This window comes from Gopherus evgoodei, chromosome 2 (assembly GCF_007399415.2).
Source record: "Gopherus evgoodei ecotype Sinaloan lineage chromosome 2, rGopEvg1_v1.p, whole genome shotgun sequence".
Lineage (NCBI taxonomy): Eukaryota > Metazoa > Chordata > Testudines > Testudinidae > Gopherus > Gopherus evgoodei.
The window spans coordinates 33,024,172-33,036,910 of NC_044323.1; the positions used below are offsets into that span (position 1 = coordinate 33,024,172).

The 12,739-nt window shown below is 38.2% G+C and overlaps 2 protein-coding genes across 11 annotated transcripts in view; one reads left to right on the forward strand and one right to left on the reverse strand.

The window, feature by feature from the left end:
* The window catches only part of MASTL (microtubule associated serine/threonine kinase like), a 48,850-nt gene extending 42,629 nt beyond the window's left edge, over positions 1-6,221 (forward strand). For 3 of the 5 annotated variants that reach the window (XM_030550288.1, XM_030550291.1, XM_030550293.1), the window contains 4 exons: positions 411-425; positions 2,136-2,249; positions 2,337-2,438; positions 5,146-6,221. In XM_030550288.1, coding sequence (XP_030406148.1) covers positions 411-425; positions 2,136-2,249; positions 2,337-2,438; positions 5,146-5,303 — 389 coding nt within the window. In that variant the 3' untranslated portion in view covers positions 5,304-6,221. The remainder of the gene's footprint in view (positions 1-410; positions 426-2,135; positions 2,250-2,336; positions 2,439-5,145) is intronic. The other 2 variants (XM_030550289.1, XM_030550292.1) reach the window with 1 other exon arrangement.
* Positions 1-12,739, reverse strand: part of ACBD5 (acyl-CoA binding domain containing 5) — a 67,894-nt gene that overhangs the window by 4,419 nt on the left and 50,736 nt on the right. For 4 of the 6 annotated variants that reach the window (XM_030550305.1, XM_030550302.1, XM_030550307.1 and 1 more), the window contains one exon: positions 7,497-12,339. The exons of 1 other annotated variant lie outside the window; for it this stretch is intronic. In XM_030550305.1, coding sequence (XP_030406165.1) covers positions 12,288-12,339 — 52 coding nt within the window. In that variant the 3' untranslated portion in view covers positions 7,497-12,287. Of the gene's footprint in view, positions 1-7,496; positions 12,379-12,739 lie in introns of those variants that run through there. One more of the 6 variants, XM_030550306.1, reaches the window with a different exon arrangement.

A 12,739-nucleotide genomic window follows, 5' to 3' on the forward strand; every position in this document is an offset into this window, starting at 1 on the left:
GACCTATATACACCACCATGAATGCATGATTCCAGGGGGCTCCACAGCCGATCCAACAGGTATCTCTAGGGGAAGAAACCTTCCAACGACTGTGCATGCAGCGCACACACACACACACTTGGAATGGACGTGAGCAACACATCTCAAAGAACAACAGTTATGAGAAGGTAGGTAACCATTTTTTTTGCTCCTCTCCAAATTTCCTAAAGCATGTTTCGGTTAACTTTTTTTTAAAAACAGTGTTTGTAGTTAGTGACTCAGAAAAGTACAGTCTATTAAAGCAATGAGCAAGAAATAAAATACTTCTCCATTGTCAAACATAATTGACAATATTTAAATGAATATTGCAATAAATTATTTATCATTGTTTACAATCTTACTATGATTAACTAATTGTTTTTTACATGCAGGGATTCTGATGTCTGGTGAGTTTGAATATAAAGGAGTGTTCAACTAAACTATGAACAGTCAAAGTATAACTAGATCACATTTTTCAAGTAAAAGTTATGTGGCTAAAGAAATTGCACATGTAACTCTATATAGCAACAAGAGAGCCACATAATGATACATGATACTACAAGAGATTCAAATTATAGAGGGACTTGAGTCTTCTTGTTGCGGGCCGCTGGAGGCTATGCTTACACCTTTCAGATGAAAGTCAGTGCACACCACTTCTAAACACCTTCTCACTATCCGGAAGTAAGCCATAAAAGTTATATAAAATTGGAGGAGATGATGGTGAAAAATTATCATTCAGGATGAGGGGTTAAAATTCTCAGCCTTTCTGGGACAGCTTATAATGTCTGTTCGTTTATGTGGTTAAAAAGATAGATGTGCAATAACTGCATTTGGTTTCTTGCCACAAAAATAGATGATGGGAATTAATTTCTACTTAGAAGGGTCGTGATAAGAATATTAAACTAATTTGTATGTCTCTAGACCATGAAACATTTTCCTTAGTATTTTGTCCAGAGTTGTGATCTTATTAGACTTTGACTTATGTTTTATAATTTTTCCCAAACATCCAAGTATACTGGTTGTAGTGGATGGGATCTCATTGCTTTAGCGTGCTGAGCTGGGAGAGGTGCTCTGATGCTGTGTGCAGCAGGGAAATTTATAACTGACCTATCTAGCTTAGTAAGACTACAATAGGTTAGAAACATAGGAGAGTTAAAATTATCAAAAGCATTTTCTTTTTACCATGGAGGTGATTTTTAAAAAAAAATACTTTTTTACAAGCCTGGATTTCTGTGCAAACCAATTTTTGCACCAAGTGAATCCTGTATTCTTTATAAGGTGGACTGGGCATGGCTTAAAGGTGCAGAAAGCAGAATGCATGCAGCTCTGTGACTAGTGGTGTCTGAACTGCTTTGCCTGCTTGTTTAAGTGGGTTGACTGCATATATTCGGCAAAGGCTGTACACTTCCCAGAAAAAAACAGTTTAGAAACACAAGAGCAAAGAAGTAACTTTGCATTGCTGTAATGAACTTTAGCACAGTAGAACATTAATCCATTTTCCTGCATGCTGGCTCATCTCTGCAGGCTGTGCTCAAATATTGGCAGAAAAATAGGTTTAGGTTATTGGGGGAAAAATGTATTTTGTGCCTGTGGAGTTGCATCAAGCAACTGAAGTGATAAGGTAATACGTGGAATTACAAGGTTCACTCAGCCTTGCATTCCAGAGGAGCTGAGAAATTACCGATGACTGTCTCCTACCACAAGAGAGCACTTTATATGAGAGAGGCTATAGACACTGTCAGACTAACTTGTACAGGAGTTTGCAGTTAACGCTATTCCTACGTTCTTCTGCTCTCAATATATGTTACTCTGAATATTAACATGAACATGAACATAGTGACTTTTTAAAATAAAAATCCTCTTATAGTAAACAATTTTAAATCTCATGCCACAATTATCAGAGTACAACTTGTGTTTTGTCTGTTTCTCAGTATTTCATCATAAACTTCCTTCCCAAAAAGCTTTTCGGGATTTAGATTTTTTTCAAAATTCTGCCGCTATTAAGCTTTAAATGACTTTGTTTGCAAGTGTTGTTGATCCTTCATGCATAGATCACAGTACAGCTTATTCAGCAACTTCCTTCTTGTGCTAACTGCCTGGCTTTCTCACTTATTCAGGTCCTGCAGTAGATTGGTGGGCTCTCGGAGTTTGCTTGTTTGAGTTTTTAACTGGAATTCCACCCTTTAATGATGAAACACCACAACAAGTCTTCCAAAATATTTTGAAAAGAGGTAATTTATTTTCTCATCAAAACTGATGAATTCAAAGTTTGCTGTGCTATTTGAACTGCTGACAAGTCTGTGTGATTCTATTTGTAGATATTCCTTGGCCTGAGGGTGAAGAAACGTTGTCCAGTAATGCCCAAAATGCAATAGATATTCTTTTAACCATTGACACTACAAAGAGAGCTGGACTGAAGGGTCAGTACTTTATTAAACTTTTTTCATTTTACCTTTGTAATAAATTGGATATTTCAAAATGTCAGTCCCTGCTTTAGCACTGATCTTGAGTGCTAGAATATGTTACAAATTATGGTATCAACTATGCTATTGGTGTAGACTTTGTGCTGATAAAAGGTTTTATGCTGCTGAGTAAGGAAAGCAAATAATGACTTTTACTTTGTTTATATATTCACGCTGCTTGCAATTAATGTTTAACATTGTTTGTGTGACTTTGCATAGTGCAATCTGTCCAGCTCTTACTGAAAACAGATATTTAGTGTCCAATTTGTCTATCCTCCCAACAAAAGATTGTTGAGCTCCTGTTAGCGTATTGTCTGGCAGTATAATCCAATTGCTTTACATAGATCTTGGGAAAAGTGGGAGAAATCCTTGGAGAGGAACAATTGCTTTTGAGACCTCTGGAAGGATTAAATAGAGTCACATTAAAGTGATGATCCATAACAAGAACCAATGGCTGGAAGCTGAAGGCAGACAAATTCAAATTAGAAATAAGTGTTTACACAGTGATTTAACAGTAGAAGAAATTACCATAGGAAGTGGTGGATTTTCCATCTCTTGATGTCTTTAAATTAGGACTGGATGCCTCTCTGGAAAATAAGTTTTAGCCGAACACAAATTATTGGATTAAATACATGGATAGCTGGATGAAATATAATGGCCTGTGATATACAGGAAGGTAGACTTAAAAGATCTAATGGTCCTTTTTGGCCTTAAACTCTATGGAGACCTTTAGTTGTAGCTACCATTGCCATTAATAACACATTCCCTGTCATAACACAGTCAGAAGCCTGACAAGGTGAGGAATCCAAGGAACTTGGCTGCATCATTTGGTGCTGGTGGCCTGCTACAGTCATTTCAGTGATATTTTCAGCTGAGAAGTTAAAGAAAAGGTATTGGTTTCAAGAACACTAGTGTCCAAAGTTTGTTCCTTGATAAAGGATTGGACTGCAGCTTATTGCCAGTACCTCTCCTTTTTAAGGGAGACATTAACAATCCTTTAAGGGCCCAGGGATTCTCCCAGCCTTTTAGCTTTAAAGCAGAGTCCTCAAATTTTTGACATATAACAGTTCTATTTCTCTGAAATCAGCTTGCCCACATTTCACACACTGTATTTTGTTATACATTTGGTAACCTGGCTAGTACTTGACAATATGTGTGTAGAGGAAGAGTTCAAAAGTTTTTTTTTCTGGGATGACTTGAGACATCTCACATAACGGAGATAGAGTAGGCCAGGGGTTGGCAACCTTTCAGAATTGGTGTGCTGAGTCTTCCCCTGGGGCAGGGCCGCTGCAAGGATATTTTGCACCCTAGGCGAATCTCTCTCTCTCTCTCTCTCTCTCTCTCTCGGGGCAAATACCAATGAGCATTTATAGACCTCAGAGGCCAGCTGTGCCCAAGGGCTGCTCCCCAGAGCAGGTTTCTTTCCCCCTCCCCCCCCCGAAATCCCCTGGAGGGTGCACAGCACCCCTGGAAGCCCTCCCCACCCCACTCTGGTGGCCCCCGTCCCAAGTCCACTCACTGGTTTTGCTGGGCTTGGGCTGCTGCAGCAGCACAGCAGGGAGAATCCGCCTTCCAGAGATACTAAAGAGCCAGAGCATCCCGCTTGCAGTGGCAGCGAGCCCCGGCCATGGAGGAGCCGGTGGAATGCAGGGGGGCAGCAGCCCTGCAAAGGCACCACCATCGAGGAGCAGCCGTGCATCCCCCCCGCAGGCTGCAGCAGATGCATGCAGGCAGTAGCCCCCATGCGCCCCCAGCTCCCCCCTCGCCTAGGGTTTCCATATTCAACAATCAAAAAAGGACGGGAGAGCCCCAGAACCCGAGCGTGGTGAGGAGGGAGCCAGGGAGCGTGCCTGCTGCCGGTCTGGGGTCCCAGCCACACTCAGCCTCCTGCCAGCCTGGGGTTCCGTTCACTCAGCTGGCAGCAGGCTGAGCGGGGCCAGCGGCCGGGACCCTGGCTGGCAGCCACATGTCAGGCAAAATCGGCTCACACGCCACCTTTGGCACACGTACCATAGGTTACTGACTCCTGGATTAGGCTAATAGATGTTCAGAGGAATCAAATTTGAGGAGGGAGGCTTGCTAGTGAATCATCAATCAGATTACAGGATTTTCTGATTATCCTGCCTCCAGCAGCTATGGAGGGGGAACTCCATGGTCTGTAGTTTCTTGATCAAACTAGAGTAGGTTTTCAAGTAAGTGGAATTAAAATTTGTCTCTGCAGCTGCCCTATCTTGAGAAGTGATTTTTCCATTTCTTGTATGATGGCTATTATATCACATTTCATACTTCTTTTGATCCAGCATCTGTGCCAAATGTAAAATTGCTCTCTATAACTGAGGAAAAGATTAGTTTGCGTGGGAGTAGTCTGATCTGATCCCACTGGGGGTTGTTGGTTGACTTTCCTCACAGGAATATCAAGTAAACCACCACTTTCAGTCAGTCTTAAAAGTGAAGTGACTATGTTTCACCATCATCTTTGTCAGTCATGCTAATCTGTGTGCAAATATGTCTCCTTCACTAAACACCATTTGATCTGTCACAGGCTTTTGAATGTCCAGAAAGGTAAAACACATCCAAACAGCTAACTGGCATCATGTCAGTGAGGTGAGTAAACTGGTTGTTCAGAGAACAGTCTTAATGTTTTGTGCAAACTTTTTTGTTTTAGAGCTGAAACATCATCTCCTCTTTCATGGTGTTGACTGGGATAATCTTCAGAATCAAACTATGCCTTTCGTACCTCAGCCGGTTGATGAAACAGATACCTCCTACTTTGAAGCTAGAAATAATGCTCAGCATCTGACTGTGTCTGGATTTAGCTTATAGAATTGAGAAAATGGATCTTTGTCCATGGTTTTGCACATTTGTAAACTACCCTTTAACACTAGTTTGGTCTTGGTTTTCTTACCAAACATAGTTTTTAAAACAGTTGATCAGTCTGCTTTTAATTTGTATATCCTTTGTCTAAAACAAAACCACTATACAAAATGTTCATTAATTCCAAATGGCTTCTTGTTTTTCATTTAGCCTACTTTCTGCACCTTATTGAGAGCCTGAGTATGTATTTGTAAAGTTAGTAATGTCACTTTCACACTTGGCAAAATATTTCTCTTGCTGCTGTGGAGTACTTCCAATTTGTTGGGGCTATTTTGCAATTAACTGAGTGGGGACATAAAATGCATTATTTATCTGTCTGGGGTTCAATATGTTCATAGTCACATTTGGGATAGGAACTTTCAGACCAATTTGGAGCTGCATCCATAGGGAAAATGGAAGTTTTTACACTGCTGTGAGACCTAGAAAACATCTTATGCCTCTGAATTACTCCTTAGTGGGAAGAGAAAAGAGATGTTTTTGGCATCCCTAGGTCACATACACTGCCTGCTCGGCTGCTGGTTGTAAAACTTAACTGTATTTTTGCTGCTAACATTTTTCCCCTGGCAAATGCACAGAGTTAAGGAAGCTTATAGCAAGTTAAAAAAAACAGACTTTTTGTGTAAATTGTCATATTGAAAGGACTTTGAATGTGTTATGCGATGATAGACTGAACAGTATTTATTTTAAATTTACAAGATCTGTGTGTGTGTATATATATATGACTTCTTTTCTGTTTCTGCTAGATGTTAAAAAAAATCTTTGCTAATGAAAACATGAATTATGTATATTAGTCTATATAATGTGTTGCAAATTGATTAATTTGAGAACATCATAAATTCAATTTCAATAAAACTTGAGTTAAAATTAGGACTTTCAGTATTAAGCCTTTTAATGAAGGATCTAATCTGTATTTTAATATATTGGGAAAATACACAGATTATCTACTGCATTGTGGAGATTGTTACGTTTCTCATAATGCCTGATTTTTGTCTGTTAAACTGTTTTCCTTTATATTAGATGGAAATCACTATTAAAATTTCTTTCTTTTAGTGCTTAAAATTTCATTCAATTCATTACAAGGTTTTTAGTTTCCTGCTTCAATGTCTGCTGTGGTGGGGGTGGGGCGGAAGATTCATGTTGTACTATGGTGTAATCCAGCTATAGTATCCCAAAACTGATCACTATGCTAGCAATCATCGTGTGGCTTTTCAGGGCATTGCATGGAATTGACATTTCAGACAAACCAAGTGGATTGATGACCATTCATTTCCCATGCTTCCTGGCACACAAGGCTAGTGAATGCAGCATGAACTAATCTAGAGTTGCCAGACTTCCTGTTCCAAATAGCCAAGAAGGGTGTGAGAGAGAAGAATCGCCCTATGTGTTGTCCCAGAAGCCACACAAGAGATCGGACAGTTGCAAAATGTCACAAAATTACAATTGTCAAGACATGTTTGCATTGTAATTTACTGAGGACCTGTGAAAACATGGTATGATGAACACATTGGAATGCTGGGATGTCAGAAGCCACACTATAGTTCTTGTCGCATTGATTGAAATGTCCCCCAATTTCTGCATATTTGCAGATCACTGAATCTAGTTTGTGCATGTTGCAGCAATTTAAATGGTGACAGTTTTCTAAATGTTGACTATAATAGGTATTTATTACTTCACATGATTAACGGAGGACTATTTCTATCAGTTAGATAAAGAAGCTGCAGATCATAACAGGTCCTTTTTTGTAAGAGAAATGTAGTATTTGTAGCCAAATACCTCAAACTCTCAAAAAAAAACAAAAAAAAACAAAAAAACCTTAACCTGAGATGTAGTACAGCATCTGAAAATGTCATGAGATTAGTCTGGTTTTTCAGAAGTTAGGTGTGAGAAAACTAGTCTGTTTTAATGAGAAATACAGCTTTATGGTGCACTGTCATCTCTCCATAAGTCTATTAGCAAACTGTTCAAGCTGAACACCAAAACAAATTTTTTAGTGTTCAGTTATTAATAGAAACTGAAATAGGATGTAACTGTCTATCATAATTAGTTCATGCTGCTAGTGAGGGTTTTGGTTTTGTTAGGATGTTCTGTTGAATGCACTAGCTTATATGCATCAAGAAAATATTTAACAAATACCAAGATTGTCTAATTTATAAAGAATCACAAATTTATGAGCTTTTATTTAAAGACCTTTCAAATGAATTACAATGTGCATTGTGAACTACAGAACTATTTGAAGTGTTTAATCATCTTTTTACATAGTCTAATGCATTAATATAAAACTAGAAATCAAACCACTGTAAAACATGTATAAACAAGAACCCTAATATCTATCCATTCTGTTTCAAAAACTCTCTCAAGGAACCCAATTTAAATGTTTATATATTTTACCAGAATAAAGCCTTGCAAGTCATGTAAGTTTTGTAGATAAATCAGAGAGCCGGTATTAATATTAATGGTATGCATTCATTATAAAACATTTTTGCACAGGGTCATATTTTCCTTGGTCTGTACAGCTGCATAATGTGAATTCTCAATCTAATTCTATTAAATATCTTGATTTTTTGTTACTATGCAGACAATGGAATTAAGACTGCATGTTGACTAAACAAATCGATCCAGCAAATACTTTCTTCAAAACTGTTTTACTTTATCCTTTTATCATGTATTGTTTCAAAGATTCATTGTTACCCATTTAACACCTCTCATTTTCCCATGACAGAAGCATAAACTGAGGTTTGGAGGCCTTGGATAAATTTAATCTTCCTGTAATCTCAATCATAAAACAGGCGTTAGAAGAGGCTTTTGGTCCCTGGAAGCTGTGGAATGCTGCCTCTGGTTTGTTGTGCATTTGATAAGCCAGTTTCTTTTGAGGCCCCTTGGTTTCTATGCACTCCATATTTGTTCCTTAATCTATACACAATTCCAAAGCTTCAAGCTGACCTCAAAGTCAGCTCAGTTCATGTCAACTGGACACATAGTTAAGCTCAAGAAATGTCAAGTCCACTGAAATCGCTGTAGTTAAAGAGACATGGCTTTGAGGCACTTAGCTCTGTAGCCAACATCACTATTAATCAGACTCTGAGAAACTTTTCATCTATTATGGCACAGACAGCTGGGGTCAAGAAGCCTTGGAATGTTGACTGTACCTTTTTCTGACTGAGCCCAGGCTTTAGTAACCCTGAAACCCCAGACTCAACTATTAGAACCACTCCCATACCTGGGAGAACCTAACCCCTTCGCCTCTAGTCAGTTCTGGAACTCACTTACCATTATTTACAAATGAGCTCAGTGGAATCTTTTAAGCAGCTGATGTTTGTTCAAACTCTGACTGCTCATGGGCTAAATTTAACTGATTTGGTAAAATAAAACATTTTACTCTGTTTTCTGTCAAACACTGGAACTGTCCTTTATGAAACTGTGACCAGCCAGCTAGCACTACTCTTTCTTACCAGTTTGTTTCACAGTAGCTTGATGCTATTTCACTTCTTCTACCTACAGCCTTAGATTTCATTTTGACACTTCTCCCTTAAACTTTTTTGAAACCTGTATAATAAAAATAACCTTTTTAAAGCTCTCAGCAGAAGCACCCTTTATGTGTGCTAGTAAGTATCATGCTGAGGTTCAAGTGAAGGACCAGTCTGAACATTTTATATAGTGTATGTGGTTGAGAGAAAGAAGTTTGTTACTGCACGTTTTGCTTTTGCCTCCAACCTCTCACCCCCATGCACTAAATTTAAATAACTACTTAGAACAGAGAGGGTCAGTAATGTCATTGTGGAAGAATCAATTTGCAATGTTTTATCTAAGTGATAAGACATTCTTCAAATGCTTTTATAAATTACTCTGCCCCTGTGCAGTACTAGTTTACTAATATTTTTCTGTCCTCTTCATGTGTAGGCACTGGGCCATTGGCCAATCATGTGGCACCCCCTGCCCCTATGAGCCTATTCTATACAGCTAGTAATGCCTAGGCTTTCATTCATCATCTGCTGTGGACAGGGGAGAGCAGCATTACTGCTTCTGCCTTGATTACAGGGTCCTTAAGTCTTTTGCCTTCTGTGATTTTCTTGTGCCTTTCTCATATAGCAGGCTAATCTGGTCACAGGAGCTAGATTTGGTATTCACCTTCAGTCCAAGGGTTGCTTGTTTGTATTTCTAATCATCTGCTGCTAAACTCTTTCCCCTGCAATAGTCTCCTTCCCTGACATCAGTATGCAAGCTGCCACTGTTCCTATGTATCTATGGGAACCATGGCACAGAGCCATCTCTTGATTTGGCCCCTACTAGGCACTCTGCGCTGGAAGTACCACACCTCTACATGACAGTGTAGTTACTTTGATGAGATCTAAGTAAAATGGAAAACAACCTTCACTATCCACAAACCCAATTGTGGCTGCTGGCAGCTAACATTTGGACAGCACCAGTTGGAGTAGCATACTCAATTCCTCCAACCACTCTGATTCATTTAAAGCTATGATGCCCTTCTGTCATTTGTCTCGTAAACCAGTATCTCTGGCCCTGTGGAGTGGCAGAAAGGAGTCTATTACAGGAAAAGAAAAACACTGCAGATGAGTTGGAAAGAGGCAAGAAAATGATCTATGGTGGGCCTTGTGGTTCCTCATTATAGCTGCTTGCTGGGGGGGGAGGTCTAGTCTCAGACTCCCACTTTAATCCAGTCAATTAGACCCTCAATGAGGTCTACAGCCATGTCTAGTGTAGGATATCTACCTACACTGTTAGTGCTGCAAGAGCACAGGGAAGCAGCATTAGTGGAATTATGGTTTCACTTTGTATTAAAACTTACAGGAGCTTGCTTCTTTCCATGAAATGGTATGGTGGGAGGCTTGGTAGACACTTATGTATTGAATACAAAATGATGCAGTAGTAAAGCAGATATTCTGTGTGAGGAATGTTTCTACATTTGTTAAAAAGATGAACTGAGTTACTTTGTGAAGGCACTAATAGCCAGAGAGAGACAGGCAGGGTACAATGGGTGTGGTCATCTGCACCACTATTTGCTGTAACTGAGGGTGCAGTCACACATTTTTGAAAAAAACACGATAGAGTAATTAGCCTCTTCTTGCTCAGTAATCAATCTTAATTCTTTCACTGTCTATAATACAACAATCAACTATTTACAATACAAGCAGACTAGCTTCATGGAGGCCTAGAATCTCAACCATAGCAAAATTTCCATTGTAGGATAGGTTTAATTCAGATTTAAGTTTTCAGCATGTCCAGTCATGCTACGTTTGTTTATATGTTACACCAAAACAACTGCTTGTGAAGACATGATATCAGAGATGTTCTCTTGTCACTTTATTTAGTAACTCAGTTTTACATCAAAGATCAAGAGGAAGAAAAAAATTTTTAAGTATTTAAAGACAAGATTAAAATCATGTTCTGTTAAACATGGCAGAAACATTAAATCCTGTAATTATATCTATTTTATACAGTGTAACTTGTATGAAAAGTGCTTTCCAAAACTATAAAATAAGAGACCTTACAGGGCAGAAAGCATGTCTTATCCCAAGAGACATTTTCCATGAATTATTTGTAATGTATCACCCTGACTAAAGAATGAGACAGCAAAAAGTGTTTAAGATTCATATTTTAAATGTAGGTTATGGCATAATGGAATTTTTCTTCTCTTCATTGCAGATGCAAAGCAACCATTTTACTATCTAGGTCTGATTTCTTACTTTGTGCAGAAAATATCTTAATATACTGCTCACCTTCTCATAGATCTAGACTATGTAACTTAGATACATTTTTTTAAAATCAAACTGCAAAGCATACTTTGACCAAGCAAACTTCACAAGATTGTAATATATTCATGTTTATACTGATAAAATTTCTATGTATGAATAAATACCACTGGAAAGGATAATCAGCACCAAAATTAGCATATACATTTTGGAAAATATTTGAATGCAGTAGGAAGGATACAAGGAAAATATGGAAACACGTTTTCTCACGAGTAGGTTTTGGGGTGGGAAAAGGCCACATAGATGTTGGGGCTAGAATAATTCATCTATCCTTTAAATAACTACTACATAAAATAATAGCTTACACGGGACTAAACTTTGTAAAATCTTACAAAATATTGGGTGTAGCTAGTTTTCATCTTGTATTTTAAAGCACTATGTGCATAAACTTCATGTCTCGGTTAAAATGAAACCAGTTAGCAGTAGAGAAAGATATATGAATGAAAAGTATTAGTTAGTGCAGCTTCTCTCTATGGCTCCTTTACACCATACACTGCTCTCAACGTTATAATCAACAATCCCCATGTTACTACGGTCTCTCTAACACGCAAGATGCTAAAGTGGTTTTGGTTTACATATAATGCAATGAATGGCAGGATTATTCAGTCAAATATTTGATTCCACCTATGGCTGATGTACAAAGAAATGTACCCCACATCTGTCTAGCAGCAAAACAGACCAGTTGAGCCCTTCACAGCTACAACATTACATGCAGCCTTTCAGCCACCTTATAATGTACGCACAGGACTTATACTGTCTTCCTAGTCACTGCTTCTATCGCACAGTACATAACATGAAAGAAATCTGAATTACTGCAATTGCAAAATCATCCTAATGTTAAAGTGACAGTTTTACAATTTTCTATTCCATATATACAGGATTTTTTTCTTTTTACAAAGCTGACATCCCCCTCATCATTAATTGCCATAAAAAAAATCACTCATCTCTACAGAATACCCAGCCAGAAATCCATTTCAAAAGATTAATAATTTAATGTTCATATGGTTTGAGGATGGGATAATTATTTATTTTACTTGTAATCTAGGAGCAGTGGATCATTCAAGTATCAGTAATGTTAGTCCTTAAGTAGTTAGCTCCCAGGTAGTGCAAAAAATTAAATTACTACAACCGAAGGAAGATTGAGCCATCACAGATCCTGAGGTTCTCATGTGAATTCTGAATTCCTTCTCTCTCCAGGCTGTCCCAGTCCCAGTAGTCTTTAAGCAAAATAAAAAATTAAGTTCTCAGTTCATTTTCTAAAAGGAACCAAACATGTAATTAGCTTAACCCCACTTCCTTAGCTTTTGAAACAAAAATTAGTGGTAAAGTTTTTAAGTGGCTTACTTATGTAAGGACTTTTCACTTAAAACAGACATGATGTGAATACAAGCAATTAACATTATGAAACTAATTACATATTAAACACCACAATTACTTGAAATTAGATATAACGTCCTCCCTTTACATACACTATACATTTCTTCACAGTACACATTTGTATATTAAACAGAAAAAGATGATCAGATTTAAGAATGGTGCACGGGTGCTAAGGATCAATTGTTTTTCAACGTGATTAGATCAAAAGTTTCTTAGTTTACCAGTGATCAGCCTGGGTGC